This window comes from Lepidothrix coronata, unplaced genomic scaffold (assembly GCF_001604755.1).
Source record: "Lepidothrix coronata isolate B3197 unplaced genomic scaffold, Lepidothrix_coronata-1.0 Scaffold17, whole genome shotgun sequence".
Lineage (NCBI taxonomy): Eukaryota > Metazoa > Chordata > Aves > Passeriformes > Pipridae > Lepidothrix > Lepidothrix coronata.
Genome location: NW_016690197.1, coordinates 3,087,457 through 3,104,412, shown reverse-complemented (window position 1 = coordinate 3,104,412; position 16,956 = coordinate 3,087,457). Strand labels below are relative to the sequence as shown.

Sequence of the window (16,956 nt, the reverse complement as noted above, 5' to 3'; positions counted from 1 at the left end):
CTCTGTGTGATTCAGGGAAACTGCTGTGAGATTGATTTTTTTTCCTCCTTCCTCTATATTAAATTTTACTCCATGGTTTGAGAGGTTGAATATAAAACGTTTTGATAACCCAGGATTACCCTTGTGTCTGTCCATCTTCCTGAAAAGATAGCCTAGATGTATTGAATTGTTTTAGGTAAGCTAAGTAAATAAATATTTTCCTCATAAGAATAAAGGATAACTGATCTCATACTTTTTCCAAGAAGGGAACAGAACCATTTATTAGCAACTGAAATATGGAATCACTAATTCTATAGGGATATTAGAAAAGATTCTTTTTTTTTTTTTTTTCTTAAGGAAGCTGCTGGGCTTTGGAATCAATGTTATTTATAATAATTGACTTTTCAAAAATAATGACCTGTCCACTTAATTCGTGTTTTTAGGACTCTGGAAATAACTGTGGGAGGACGATGTTAGAAATAATCAAAGATATTAGCATTAAATTCAATGGAAGAACAATACTAGGATTTTCTTTCTCAGAAATAAGAGCAACCTAATGTGTTGTTCGTAGAATCATAGAATGTTAAGGATTGGAAGAGACTTTAAAGGTCATCTAGTCCCAACCGCCCCTGCCATGGGCAGGGACAACTTCCACTAGACCAGGTTGCTCAAAGCCTTGTGCAGCCTGGCCTTGAACACTGCCAGAGATGGAGCATCCATAAGTTCCTTGGGCAACCTGTTCCAGTGTCTAACCACCCTCATAGTAAAGAATTTCTAACTAATATCCAGCCTAAATTTCCCCTCTTTCAGTTTGTACCATGACTCCTTGTCCTATCACTACAGTTCCTAAGCAAGAGTCCCTCTCCAGTTTCCCTGTAGGTCCCCTTCAGGCACTGGAAATTTGCTATGAGGTCTCCATGCAACCTTCTCCTCTCCAGCTGAGCAGCCCCAACTTCCTCAGCCTGTCCAAACAACGTTGTTTGAACATTCATAGTACTATATTTGGGTTGCCTTTGCTGTTTGTACCCTGGCAGTTGTTAAGATAGGACAAACAACCTTTGAATGAGGATTTTTCCTGTGTATTATCAAATAAAAGATATTTACTGTAGGAAAGTGTTAATATGTACTTTTACAGAATTAATATAGCTTTTGGATAGTTCTGCCCTTTCATCCTAAAAAGATGCAGAATTATACCAAAAGTTTATACATAGTGTGAACTTTCAGATAAGTAGCATCTTCAAAGACTGAACAGAAGAACCTACATGGAAAAAGAAAAATGCAAGTTACTTTTGCAGGATTATGAGCAACATCATGAAAACTCCATTTTACATCTCTTGTTTAGAGAATAATACAAGTCAGATTTTGGCCTCAGTTTTTAAATCTCTCCACTCATATTTGTAGTACTTAAAATAGATTGTGGATTGTTTTGGTCATGCTGTGGGTCCTGCTGTGATGAAAATTTGTTTTCAAACTTAGAAATACGCCCTCTCACAAGATTCACTGTGTAGTAATATTATACAACGGAAGGTAAACATGTCTAATTTCCCTTTGAAAGCAGGAAGAATCCCATTTGATCATAATTTTCAGAATTTGCATCATACCGTGTCTTAAGAAAAAAAATTACCAGTACAAAGTCTTTAGCTAAGAAACATTTGTTCAAATATATCAGCTCAGCTGATTGCTGGAATGTCTTGGTGGATTGAAATTTCTTTTCCAGTTTAAAGTAATCAAGGGGTTTTGTTTGCTTTTTGGTTTTGTTTTTCCTGTGCTCGACTATTGCTGGTTCTAATGCAATAGTTACTGAATTCTACAGATTCTGTAGATGATGTGTGCAGTGCTTGAATAGGAGTTACATGTAGACTTAAAACAAGCTCTGCTTATGGACTGTAGGATAATACAGCCTTTGGAGTCACGTGATAAAACATTTTCCATATACTTTTCAGATTTTAGATACTTACATGTTTGTCATTCCTATGATAGCTGTGCATTTAAAAACATACTCTCCTCAGAGGTTCCTAACAGGTACAAAACTTCAATTATGCCTGTTGTGATAAGTAAGAAACCCAAAATTAGAAGAGGCAGGGATTTGTCCAAGGGTAATGCAGCTCCTCTGTCACAGGAAGCAACTGAAGCAGTGTCCCAGCTTTTGGCACGTTCTTCCTCTTTAGTCACTTGTGGCTTACTTCATTTTGCCTAGAAAAGAGAAGAAGAGGAAAGACAGAAGGGTGAAGAACAAATCAGGCAGCAGGAAGAAATCCGAGCAAAGGAGTTGTATCTGAGCCTCAAGCAAGCTCAGCAGCACAGTCAGCACAGCGACGATGACCAGGAGTGGGAAGAACAGTGTGAGTAAATTACCTTCACGGGATTAATGTGTTTCTGAAAGCAAACAAAAGGAAACTTGTAGGATGTAAAAGGTGTTGCCAAAAATCTTTTTTACCTAGGAGCAATACAAAAAGCTGTATTATTTTGGCAGAAATTACCAGCTTAACCTTATAAACAGAAGTTTCATATTTCTTTTTGAACCCGTTTCAATGCCTTACAGAAAATTTTTCTTGTACAGTAACTGAGATCATTAATTTTTTTCCAAAGTACTTAATTAACAGTTTTAGCTTAGTAATAATAATTCAGGACACAGTTATTTTGGCAGCTTGTCCGTAGCTATTTCTGAAGAGGTAAAATCTGTCTTCATCTGTATTTTAATTGCTTCCACATGGTAACTAGATGAAGCTATGATATCAGTGCTGAAACTCACTTCATTCCAAAAGGTTACAGTAAATAAAACTTAGATTTTTGATCCAAAAAAAAAAAAAATTCTTATGATGATGGTGATTTCACTCTATGGAGGTACTGTTCCTTTTTAGACACGGTAAAATTCTTTATAACAACCGTAATTGTGATTAATTTAATTTTTTTAGTGATTTTTAAAACCTTACAAGGAGCAGAACAACTATATAACTGTGTATGAATACATTAATACTGTAAATAAGTAAAGGTCCACTTTATGAATAAATGATATTTAATAGCTTAAATATTTAATGAAGTGTCTGTCTATCTGTGTATTGTACAGTTGACTTTGGAAGTAGGGAAATTTGTTTGCAAGAAGAATTGTACATTTTTTTGGGGGGAGGGAGAATATTTTCCATTTCTCACATCTATAGTAGTTTGATTACTCTGCAGAAAAAAGAAGTGTAATGACTGGAAAGTATTAGCTCCTGTGGGGTTATTGTAGTAATTATATGTAACACAAAAGTTAATCAACTAATAATAAAAATGGAGTTTTAGGGAGCTCGTATGTTGTGCAAGAAATACCTCATGGAGTAGAAAAAAAATATTGCCGTAGTGTTACTTATTTCCTGACAGGGGTAAAAAAAAAAATTCCAAATATACAATGAGTTTATTTTATGGTTTTAGTCATCACTTCATTAGTTCCTAAGGACTAATTATTGAAGTGCTATTACCTGGAATTGATCTGATAGTGAATCATTCTGCACGACATGAATTAAATCTATGTAAGATACAGTGGTGCCATTTTCCAAGCTCATAACAGGCTATGCTTTTTTTTTATCAATAAAACCTCTGTCTATTATGCTGTCAATAAAGAGAAGATAATTATTTCCCAGAGAATTATCTAAATTTGGGTGTATATATTTATATGGAAAGAAAAACTGTAACTTTCTGTGTTTTAGGTATTTAAGAGCAGAATGAGTTGGGGAAAAAGTAGCCCTTTAGTTTTGTAGAAAATTATCATCACCTGGCAACCCAGCATCGAGAGTAGTGCTATGTACTTTGACATTTCTTTGATGGTACATAAGGAAAAAAACCCTACATTTACAATCATGTTGTTAAAAAAAAAAAAAGTAAGTCCAGTCTATCTTTACATTGAAATTGGCAATAAAACAAATTAGAATAAAGACTACTGAAACCAGGTATCTTTCCTTACTATTGCATTAAAGAGCTAACTGAGGATTTAAACTGTTGCTTCCGTTTTCTCAAGGAGTGTTCTTTGTATAGAGACAGACATCAGTAATGCAATAGAGGAATTCTGGGAGAAGACAGAGAGAAAAAGGAATAAGCTATGTAAGATTTTGGCATTTCTGATCTGTCAAAACACTTGTGACTGCACCTCCTGGTGGGTATAGCCTGGCACCAGCGCTCCTTTCATGTGTAAGCTTTGAGGCATTCTGGGTGCTCTGAAGGAATTGTATCACCTTCAGCCTGTGTGCCTTGATACCTGCCGACCTGTCTGCTTGTCCTAAAGGTGACCAAGGGCAGCTCCCATGATTTTAAGCTGTGGAGCCTGGTCAGCAATAGTAGTGCTGCCGTGGGGAACAACAGCTCAGCACCTTCTGTGGTGGCACCAGAGCTGGGCTTTGTAGCCTGCCATAAATGCTGTGCTGCCAGAGTTCATGCTGTTATCAGTAATTGATTTAGCATTAAACTAACTGCAGACTAATGACTAGAGTGTATCACATCCTTGTTTATCCTCTTATGCTTATCTCAGTGTCTCAATTTATCCCACTTGGTTTGAGGGCTTAGAACTGTGCTCTATTAGCAAATGGGTGTGACAACTGAAGATATGAAGATGCAGTGTTCAGTGCCTTATCTCACACCAGTTCCTGGCTGGTTTAAACCATGCTATCAGACTTTGCATTAAGCTTCCTCAGCAATATTAACACCTTTCATTTCCTTAACTTTACTGACAAGCTAGAATGTCCAGCAGACAGGCAGTAGCAAATATCTGGAAACGGGAGCATTGGAAATTGCTATGGAATTAATTAGTACCTCAGGTTCACCAGATTTCTCAGTTTTTATTTCAGTTCCAGAGTTTTTTTGTTTTTTTTTTTTTATTGTAATCCTTCCATTTTGTCCACAAGTACCTGTGGAACACCAAGAAACAACTTATTGAAGTTAGGTAAAGCTATCCAATAGTCATCTTTTTTAAGCAATAAATAAATGCATGAATGCATAAAAGAATTACAAGCAGATGTAATATTTACATCTTCTGCCTCTACACTCTTGCAGTGGAAACCATATTGCTCATCAGGAACAGGGCCAGGCACCTTTGGATCTTACCTCCTTGAAGTCAGCCCTTTGTATTCAGCAGTGCTGGGGGTCAGTACTGCAGAGGAACAGTAGTGCTTGAGCAGCTATTGTGGAGAGCAAATGCAGCAATGATATTGATGACACCACTAACTTATTTAGTAGATGGAATTTAGAATGTGATGAGGATTCATCTCTCCTCATCACATTATCCCTCAGCTGTTTATTGCCAAGGCAATAAGCAAAGTGTTGCTAATATTAGTTTCTGTTGTTTGGTTCAGTTTGCTTCTGCTGTTTGCCAGATAACAATAAAGGCCCATAGAACTGCTGTGTTAATTGAAATACATAATTTTAGTGCTTTTTAGTAGGGTAACTGACAAATGTAGAATAACTTAAGAAATCAGTACTAAAGGGGAAACATGATGTTGCAAGAGCAATCATACACTTTGATTTCATATAATAGATATATATTGGGTTATTTTAGAGGGCAGTTACGAGTTAATAAGTAGAACAAGTATATTGGTTGGCAAATGAGAATAATGAAAAAGATTGATTCAGAGTGTCCACTGTTCAAAGCTCTTATTCTTTGAGACTGAAAAGTGAGAACTAAGGCTAAACTTTGATAGAGGAGGGTGCATATTCTTATTAGTTTTGGACCTTTCTGTGGGCTGTTCCATTTTTTAGGTTTCTAGGGTGTTTAAATGTGACCTCTCTCTGTGAAAGCAGAAAAAGAATCTGCAAAACATAATAGAAAAAAGCTGCAGCATGAATATTCATCTGATTGGATGTTGCAAAAAGCATTCTGTTAGTACAGTTACAAACTCCTGCAAACTGCACCAAGCAGTGAAGTGCTCAGATACCATCTGACCAGCTTTACTCATCTGCAGACAAATATTATTCCAGTAAAAATGTAAACATAGATGAGTGAGTTGATCTATTCTTATGACTTTCCCCAAGCACCCACTCTTGGTCTCTGTTGGAGGTAGAATACCAGGCTGACTCATTATAGCTTCTTTTATATTTTTATGTTCTTCTACAAATGCATCTATGAATTTATTTTTTGTCTGGTTTTTAAAGGAATTCATTTGGTCTTTATCTTCCACAGAAATTTAAGTGAGTGAGTTTACTGGCAGGAGCATTTGACAAAATGCTGAATTTTGAAGTGAGTAGTCCCCAGTTCAGCTATACATTAGCTAAGCAAGTGCTTAACATAAAGTATGTACCCTCTGAACTTCAATAGGTCTCAGAGTGCATTGTTGAATAGGAATGGGATTATTCAAATGCTTTCAGATAAAAGATTGCTGAACTGGAGCCATATTGCAGAGTATTTGTGGGAAGTTATTTTCCAATTAGGAAAGGCAAAAAAACACTTTGTGATTTGTCTGTGCACTCAGAAAATCTGAAGATTGGATTTTATCTATTAAGTAGTCATTTTGAATTGCTCATAAACAAGCTTCCAAGAATTGTTAACAAGGGTGTAAAACCAAAACAAAATAATTTAAAAATTAGGATGTATAATCATAGCACATGTTGTTTTCTGCTTTCACATATCTCTGACTGTAACTCATAGCTCTTCAAAAGCACAAAATAGATTACAGAAAATAGAGAGTTCCTAGTCTTTCACAAATTATGTGATCAAGTTCAGCTGCAGTGCACCATGAATTAATCCTCATCTATATCAAAAGATTTGGTATTAGAACTTTACCAGGGCTGCTAATAGGGATTTACCAATCCAAGGTGAAAATTTAGAAGGCAATTTTGCGTTTTCTCTCAAAAGACAGCTTAGGTTAGCATAGAGGAATAATGGATTTCCACAAACTCTTCAGGGGAAACAAGGCAATTGACACCTCTAGGATTGTAAGAGCTGTTGCACACACCATTTGTGGTTTGTTCTCTGTTGTTGAGAGTATGTTCACACTGCAGATCACATAGACATGTCTGAGCTGGCTTTAAACTATTCATTTCTAGTAATAATAACTATCTTGGATATATTTGTTAGCTTTCCTGGAGGGTTAGGTAACCCATTTTTGGCCTGCTCTACTGAGGCTACAGTCATATTGACACCTAACCTATATGAGCAGCTCAGGCATTTCTACAGAAGCTACAGTTCCAGCTTCGTTTTGCAAGTGCTGAAGGAAAAGTTTCCTGTTATTGGTATCACCAGCACTGGAAGAAAAAACTGGTGTTGGGGCTGGTCTTACATGGCCTGGCTGATTTCCTGTGAGCTTAACAAATTCCTCGTTTCCCTGTCTTGTCAGTCCTTCCATTATTCTGTAATATAAAAGGAAGATTAGGTATATGTAAATTATTATTGATGTAATTCTTGATGCTAGATATATGGACCTGGGGTGATGATTCAGAGAATGTAAGATTTTTTTCACATATCTAATCTCCCTAGTGAAAATATTGACTATTGAATTTAGTGTTTTGCACAGGGGTCATGCCAAAAATATGTTTGCTGTAAAAGGCCAGCCGATCGAGAACAATAACCTCTTCCTATTTGAGGGAGCCCTAGAAGTCCTGACTACTTTTGCTTTCTTATTGTAAGAAAGGCTACGATGTCTCTGAAAATACAAGTAATGCAGATTTTTGGCTTTTTCTATCTTAAAACATTTGTGCTAGACTAGATCCAGACATGAAATTCTTATTCCTAGTGAGATGGTACAGAGCCAAAGAGAAAAATATGAATATTCACAAAATTCTATTGTAAGAAAAATCTGCTACAGAAATAGATCCTGATTTACCTTCAGACTTTGAGTGACATTCTCAAGATAGAGAAATTTGTGGGAAGTGTCAGTATGGGAGGATGGTTCATGTGGCACACATTGCTTTGTCTGGAATGTAGTGATAAACCTTTTTGTAGGTTCCTGACTGCAATGGCTTTATCCATGATACTATTTCCAGTCACCAAAACCAGTTATTTGTGCCAGTGACTCTGATTATTTACCTGAAAAGTCCTTTGACAAGTCAGAGTTTTAGAAGTAACTTAGAATAAAATAGCAAAGCAGGTCCACAGTAGAAGCTGTACTGAACAACTTCGAAAGATAGGGGAAAGAGAGAGATGTTTCAGGGAATAATTGTAAGGAATGGGAGAGGGAGAAAGTCAGCACTCCAGTAATGAGAAAAAAAATGGATTGAGAGACCCTATGCATCCCTACGGTCAGTGATAGAATTCTTCGGATACCTCACCTGGGAAATTTCAATAAAAATTCTTCTTAATGTGAAAGAGATGACTTTATACATATATAGATATAAATCTAAAAATCTACATACAGCCCTCCCTATCCTGACATATATACAGACACATATACACAAACACATATACACGTGTATGGGTATGTTGATAAATGCAAATACATACATTCAAAAGGTTTTCTGAAAGTTGAAATGTCGATATCTAACAGTTGCAAACTATGCTACCTCTCCCCATAGTTTTGTGATAAGAAGCTCTACAGTTTGGGAAAATGTAGCCTGGTCACCAGCCTCTGATGGTACAGATTTATTAACGAGCAAAAACTGAGCAGGAATGTCTGTTGAAAGGAGTGTTTATTGCTGAGGAAAGTGGCCCATGAAGGTAGCTTGCTTTTTTCATTGCCAGGCAGCCTGTACATCAGTAGAAAAGAATCCCAGAAATCTCCAGGCAGTCTGCCCTCAATCTGTGTATTGTGATTGTGGCAATGACCGGTTTCTAAATGCCTTGCCAAGTTGCATTGCACTCATCTTCCTTGCAGTCTCTCCTTGTGCTGCAAACACAAAGTTCATATTTAAAGTGGCCGTTACTGAGTGGCTTTACAAAGGATAAATCAAAGAAATGTTGTAACTAATATACTTGAGCCACTGAAGTAGCATATTTAAGTGACATTATCTACCCTTAAAAATAATGACCTGTGAGACAAATAGTGAAGTCTGTTACTCATGTTTTCTGTGCTGTACATTTGTTTGTTACTTTGTTTATCTAAAACTACAGGGTATGTAAAGTGAAACAGAAATCCTGCCAGTTGTATACATATGAAGCACCTATGACTCATTTATTATGCTATCTTGATGAGCTTTCAGTCCTGTATATCTTTCTACTTATGATCTAAGCCAGGATAGTCATGGCAGGATTGCTAATTGCTACTGGAGGCAATAGCTAGCTTCTTTAATATTTGCTTCACTGGATGTTAAGGGTTTGTTTTGCACTGGAAAAATTTGCCTGCCTGCAGTTATTTGTGACTCAAAAAATCATCCAAATGGGGCTTGAGGCACCAGAAAACTGCTGATACATGATGAATATTTGCAGTACAATTCTTGATGCATTTAAGTTATACCATTTCAAAGACAGGATTGTTAGTACATTAGTTTTAAGATGAAGAAACTTTAATAAAAGATGCCTGACCTGCAGTGGCCAGAGCAGCAGTCTCATTTCAGGTTACAGAAATGGGTAACTGCCTGGCCAATGCCATTGTTAAGTGTGTAATAAATCTTCCAATAGAGATTCTGGTTCTTTATATACAATTTTAGAGACTCAACTGTGAGCCCATAGCATCAGCATGACCTTTCCAATGGTTACTAATTTATCCATTGTTACTGAAATTTTCATGTTGGAACTTCTGTGACTACAAGTACTGTGACAAAGATAACATATGCTTTTCAGAAAGGAAACAAAAACGACAAAAAATGCAAACTACATGTTAGTTTTAATAATTGTAAATTTTGGGAGTAGCTTCTTCAATTCTAGTTATGTTCATAGAGGCGAAAAATTCTGTTAAACTTAACTTTAAGCAGCAATTAAAATCCTTTCTTGAAACATAGAACTTGATGCGCTGCCAATGGAAAAGATGTCCTGAAGCAGAATTTCTCTTATTACAGCCAAAGCAAGGTCAGATGTAATCACAGTATGTTAGAGGCTCAGTTATTGCCAGTAGTGATCAAATCATTGATATCTTGAGTCTGGCAGGCTTCTTCTAGTGGTGGAGCTGCATTTGAAGCACAAGGAATGTCATCCAGCCTTTGGTAATGCATTGTAATTTATACATCCTTAAAATGAGGTCACACAGGAATAAAGGTAGTAAGCTGTTCTGTAAGGAAAGGAGTAAATGGCTGTTTGTATTTCTAAAGTCTCTCCTCCCCAACCTTCCCGTTCATCCCACCCAGTGCGCCGCTCCAAGGCCGCAGACGAGGAGAGAAGCCACAAAGCGCGCAGGGCGCGGGATGAATATCGACGGCAATCCCTGCGCGCCATCCAGAAGGGAAGAGTGGCTGGCCTGAGTAACTTGTTCCAGGGGACGAGCCTCAACAACGACCAGGAGATAAAACTGAACAACAATAGTTCAAGTCCTTTGCTATCTCTCTCTGCAGCGTCCAGGTTGGTTTGTAGAGGAGTGACTTTGAAGCAGTTTTCTGTTGAATGGCTCCCTCTCCAATTCCCATCATCTCAACAAGCTGTTCTTCAGTCGCTGGGAATTCTCAGTCTTGCTGTTTCACTATGACTAGAAAAAGAATGTTTAAAGAAAAACAAAACTAGGTTTAATGTGAACTAAATGCCATTTGTTTTTCAGACAGATTTCTTAGAATTCACACAGAGAGAGATGAGTCCTTGAAACGTCAGTATTAGATCAGTATGTGAGGTTGTGGCACAGAGAAATCAAATAGACAAATTCTTAGGCAAGTCTTAAGCCTCAAACCTAAAATTGCCTGCTGCTTAATAGCTCTGTTTTACAGAGAGCTGTCCAAAGTTTCAGGAGGTTTTAGTTTTGTTTGTTTGTTTGGTTGGTTGGTTGGTTTTTTCCCTGGCCAAACCCAGTGTCTTTGTTATTTATTAATCTTTCATATGACTATTTAGGGAGCACCAGAAATTGCAGAAGAAGAAAAGAATCCAAACTGGCAGATGACTGCTAGGAAGCTGACTAATCACTCGACTCTTTTACTGGTTATTGCTTATACCATTAATTTGGCTTTGTGTGGTGATAAAGGCAATGTGAGCACTGACAGGATGGTAACATTAAATTCTAAAGAAACAACAAATATCCAGGCTCAGAAAGGAGAGAGTCCTATTACATTCTTTTTCCTTCCCAGTCAGTGTATCACCACAGATATTCCATTGTTTGGAAATGTGTTCTGCTTTGATAAGTTCTTTGCCCTACTCTATTGAGATGCAGAAACTCTTCCATAACAGCAACCAAAACTCCCAGTTTGAGGAGGAATCAGAATTTCATTCTGAGAGAGCAGGTTCTTTAAATTTACCATCAAATCAATTTGTCAAAGGAAGTCTCTCATTATTTTCCCAAACTGCTTAAACTCTCCTTCTAACTGAAGTAGTAAAAACACCAGTAAAATGGCAGATTTTGAGAAAAGACAGTCCATTACTTTGACTGAAGTTCTGAGCTCTACCATGAAGTTATTTACTATAGAATTGGGTGGTGGTAGATATGATCCTTTTCAAAAAGGACCCGAAAAAAAGCTGAAAAGTATTCCGATCATTATCCAGCTCATATTCAATATTATTTATCTGTTTCTAAGCTATGTTTATGCTGCAGAAATGAGGTAATTATTTTTTCTTATCTCTTAAGGCTTCTCATTGTCTGGCCATTACTCGATTGTGAAGGTGTCAAGAAACATAAAAGTTGCTTTTAACAAATGCTTCAATAATGAATATCTATAAATATGTATAATTCAACTTCTCACAGTTTACACTGGTATGGAAAGGCAGGAGCAGATGTGAATCTAAGATTTTACTTTGCCAGTGACCTGGGAGGTCAAGGAGGAGATGCACACTAAGTTGTTATTTACCACAGCTATGAGACAGGTTTTTTTTTCCTCAAGAGAATGTAGGTTCAGTGTTACATCTCCAAGTTTTTCAACATGAAGTGTTGCTCCTGTAGTTTTTTACCTTGCCTTGCCATTTCTTTTAAAAGACACATGAAAATAGTATTCTTTTATTTTTACATGAGAGATCTCTCTCTTATTTCTGTATAGCTATATAGAAAACCATTTGAATTTTTTCCTGCTGTCTTTTTTACTTTGCTGAGTATTCTCCTCCTGATGAAACTCTTTGGCCTGCTTGTTCACTTTTATCCTTTTGCCTACTGTGGGGTTTTTATTTTTACTTCTGTGGTTGTAGTTCTTTCTTCCTGCCCCTGTTGAACAAGCTGGAGCACAGAAGCTGTACAGAAACAGACACAGTAATTTTGAGATTTAGCCTAGGGCAGGAAAAATTATGGACGTGACAAGCTGTTCAAAACTTAACTGAATTAGAGAGAAATGAGTTAAGGAACAAGAATGGACTGTAGAGCCCTCTAATTCAAGGGATTTTTGTCTTTCTTTATATAATGTATTGAAAAATGAGATATAAGAAATATGTGTCGTTTGGTTTTTTTCTTTTTTTCAGTGTGTGTCTATAACTGAATTCTCACTTTCCCCCCTCACTTATGGTTGTATCTTCAAATTTTACGATGAATATTGGTCAGATCTGCTCACATGCATTCATGTAATTCAGCAATAACTATTATGTTCACTGTAATAGTTCAACAGAACCAAACACTAAATTAAGTAACAGCAAGATAAACTGAAAGGAGGACGCCGCTGCATATCACCATACTTGAATTTGATATGGTATACCTTACATCTTATTTGTGGTAGTTGGATGGATCTTCCACATATTTTACCTGATTTGCCTCCTACTATCTAAAATGCACAGGAAGTGTAATGCATAGAAAGAGTAAGGGAGGCTTTCAAGTAGAGAATGCAAAGGGAATATAAGGGTTTAAACAAGAGATTCCCTCTCTTGTCCTTAGTGATTTGGAGACACAATGTATTATAGGAGTATACTCTAAGTAAAAAAATAAAATTCGCACATCAGTGTTTATCTTGGAATAAAAATGAGGTAGAAAAGAAAAACTGACTGAAACGTCCATTGCATCTTTTGTGATAAATTGGTTTTCAGTTTAAGTTAAGTTTAAGTACTTAAAAAATGTCTAAACTTCCACTGCAAGTGTAAAAACCACAATGCTGTTGTTTCCATAGAAGCCCAAAATACTTTTACTAGATTTTAAAAAGGTTAAAGTTGTTCAGTGAGTTATACTGAACAGAAGTTACACTGGCCATTTTGAAGCTGTGTGTTTTGTAAGTATGTAGAAAAAAAAAAAAGGTTAAAATTTATATTGTCTCTTGTTTTCATGCACTGCTAGTTCTCTGTCTTTCAATGCAGTAACATCTGGGAGCGTCCGTCCCGCCCCTTCTCCCGAGATGTCATCATCCGCTGGTTCAAAGAAGAGCAGATCCCTCGACGTGCTGGATTCGAGAGGAACACCAACAGGATTGCTCAGTGGTTTCATGGTAATACACTCCTTCTTTATTTCTTGTATAACAAAGCTGTGAGCATATACTCCAGAAATAAATGCTCAGCTTTCATCCCAAAAAAGAAAGTCTACTGACATTGTGAAACCGAGTGCCTGTTAAAACAAGATTTTTGCATCTTTCCTATTAATAGCACGTGATTTTCCTGTTTTATTTTTTCTGATTAAGCAGACTAATTTGGGACTCATATCACCAGAGTTTTTTTGAGGAATATTTTGGCCAAAATACAGTTGCTGTAAAATAGTAAGCCAAGCAGGAGTAGTGAGACCGAGATAGGGTGAGAAGGACTCCAAAATAAACTGGCAAATAGTGTAGTGGTACAGTACCTGGATGACTGACATTCAGGTTTTTAACTTATCTGATTTGCAAGAAGGACTTGAACTCATGTATGTTTAATCCCTTGTACTTCATAAACTTGGGCAGCATTTTTTATTTCTTGCTTCCTTTTGTAACAAAAATTATTGAATTTATTTTCTCAAAAATAATTGAGAGTGTGTGATTTTAGACAGTTTTCATGAAATGGGAAAAAAAACTCCTGTGCAGATCCATAATTTGCTGAGTCTGATTGAGTTCCTATCTCTGAGACTTCTGCTCTGTATAGAATTTACCATCCAGCTAAATCTTTGATATCAAATTCACAGGTAAGAGATTTTATTTTCGTAAGTATTAGCAATGATCTTTATACTCATTATTCTTAGATATAAAAAAAATAATTCTGGCTTAATTGAGAAACTAGAACAACTTTAGAGTTAAATCTCATTTTTTTTTTTTCATTGCTGCTTTTAGTCTGTTATAACTTTGTTTGAAGCACTAAGCTGATCCTGATCTGATTCGTGATTGTCTAAGCCTAAGATGAAGATGTGTGGGCATTCTCAACTGAACCAGACAAGGAAGATTTCTAAACAAGTTCAGTATTTTGTATATTTCAGATTGATTTTTATGATACGCAAATCCTTCTGTGTTAAAAGACATCAACAAGCTGCTGTTTTCATTGGTTTAATTAGTCAAAGACACTGGAGTCGGTCATGTATAGCTTGTAAATACTACATACTTCCATTTCTTATGAACAATGATGCAGACACGGTTGTTTGTTTTCTCACAGAAGACATTTGGTGTGGTTGCTTTCTGAGACACAAACTCATTAAAATTTCATTAGTGGACTTTTTTCAAAAGTACTTTCAAACATGATCTTTCTGTGTGGTCCAATGGTAAATGTTTTCCCTGCATGTGGCAAGTTGACATCCATATAAATTGCTGTGAGCAGTTATGAACATAATTCACACCTTAGGAAGGTATCTGGACTTGAGTTAATGCGTGTGCAGCCTTCCTACTAATTTCAGTGCCCTCTGGATTAGTCTGTTAATCACTACAAGAACTGAGGCGTTCGTGATTATTCTTTAGTTTCTCAGACTGTGCTGTTCATGTCTTAAGAAGCTGTGACTATGCAATGACATTTATAAAAGTGAGCAAAGTACCTTGTTTCTCCTCCCACTCAAGAAGCCTGACAGAGCACTGGTGCACTCCCAGCCTAAAGCTCAGTGGGTTTATTTGCAGGGATCCACGAGTGCTGTTTTGGTACCTGTTTGCTGGGTTAGCCATTTTGGCTTCTGTAGCTCTGGTCAGGTTCATTGTAACCTTAGTGAACAATGCAGCTGCCTTCTAACTCTTGTGCAGTGGTGGAATCCAAACGTCAGGTTCTTTCTTACAGGTCCACTGGTCCGTGTTTGCCAGTGTTATGTAGTGTCTGTTACATTTTGCAATGTAGACAAACTTTGAGGGAAAACAAACAAAAGCATTGGAACAAAATATTAGGAAGTATGAACATATTAACTCTATTTCCTGAAAAAACCCTTATTCTTTTCATTGAATTGGCCTCCAATTTGAGGGCAGGGGGAGATAGGGAGAAGAAGGCAACCAAAATCCTTTTGATCCCAACAAAAATAATTTTTCTATTCTTTGTTTACTTCTTGTTAGAATTAAGCTTTTGACTTCTATTGTATAGACCTATTTGGGATCTTCTGTGTGTTATTTTGTATTATATTTAGGGACATTATATATGATTTTTTATTATTCTTGTGTATTAAAAAAATACAGTGGAATGTATCTGACTTGTATAAAATATTGACCATACAAACAAAAGCCATTCTGCAAAGCTAAGAATTATGACTGACAACTTGAGCCACTGAGGCAACAATAAAATCATCATTTGGATAGGTGGATGTTTCTGTGGGAAGAACTGCTGACTAATATTCAGTGTTGTCTAGTGTTGTGCTGACAGATTCTTAAAACCTCAAGCATTTCTCAAAAAAGGTATAATCAGGTCCTTCACATCCTTGAACAATTTCTGTATTTTCTTACATCCCAATTTTGGACAACAAAATGGGAGCTTAATATTCTGCCTCACATTAAGGGCTTTTTAAGTGCAATGCACTAAGAGAGCTATTACACAATACCAAAAAACTAGATACTAGTTTCTTACAGAATTACATGTTTTTTCTGGGGTCAATAGACCTTGGCTTACCTGCTTCGACTGTCAGGTTGTTCAGATTTTTAGCTAAATTTAAGCATTAGCAAATTCACTATCTTCAAATTGTACTATGGACATATAATATTTTCTAGTTATACAGAGATTAAAGCCTTGAGGCAGAATGTGTTCAGCTAAAATAATGAAGTCCAAGTAGTAATGCAAAAATGTCTTTATCCTTATATATTTGTCATGTTTTCCACTTCCAGTGATCAAACTGACCTGGATTCTGTTTTAAAATGTACATTGTCTGGGGCATTTTCATGGTATGTGAAATAGGGTAGCATATGGCATGTTTAATGTACCTGAAGTTTTCCTTTTGCCTTCATTTCAAGAATCACTAAAAAAGGTTTCATTTGAAGCAGTGTGGTAAAACCTGTAGCAAAGTCTTTAAAATCGTAGCATTTCCTTCTTTATTCACCAAAAATTACTCCTTAAATGAATATTAACTTCAAATTCATCCATCTCCATTTGTCTCTTGAAATTATCATCCGGTATCTGAACTCCAGCAGATGTTTTTAGCTCATTTTGAATAGGATTTACTGTTTTTTTGGTTAAAAAAATAGACATGTTAAAGATGCAGACTGTAATGTACAGCTGAATTATGGATGTAAATTAATTTTTTTGCTATGTTTGAATAGTAGACCCCTGCCAAAATCCGGATCATTTACCTCTTCAGTCTAGAATGACTTTAAAAGTTTTTTTTAAAAAAAAATATTTAAATTATCTATTTTTAAATGGTTTTTATAACTTAAAACCATGTTTAATCCTGTCATAAGTCATAAAATTTTATAATCTGGATTGGGAAGTAATGAACCTTTTTTTAAGGGAGCTTATGCTCACTTTGTGGCAATAGTGCAATGATGCTGAGTACTCAAACTGATAAAACAAAGAAGAACCAGAGCAAACAATTAAGGTGTCACTAAAACTTTCTTGGGATATAAGGTAATTGATGTCTATACCTTTTGTACAAAACAACTGTTTCTTTTGTACTGTTCAATAGTTGCCCTAGGTTTGAGTGAAAAGAATTATGCCTTTGATTTTTTTGACTATGAGAACTAAGAAATTGGTCTAAA

General features: G+C 36.3%; 1 protein-coding gene across 6 annotated transcripts in view; it reads left to right on the top strand.

Moving 5' to 3' along the window:
* Positions 1–16,956, top strand: part of SH2D4B (SH2 domain containing 4B) — a 65,270-nt gene that overhangs the window by 25,118 nt on the left and 23,196 nt on the right. For all 6 annotated transcript variants that reach the window (XM_017806904.1, XM_017806905.1, XM_017806907.1 and 3 more), the window contains 3 exons: positions 2,177–2,321; positions 10,156–10,366; positions 13,208–13,335. In XM_017806904.1, coding sequence (XP_017662393.1) covers positions 2,177–2,321; positions 10,156–10,366; positions 13,208–13,335 — 484 coding nt within the window. The remainder of the gene's footprint in view (positions 1–2,176; positions 2,322–10,155; positions 10,367–13,207; positions 13,336–16,956) is intronic.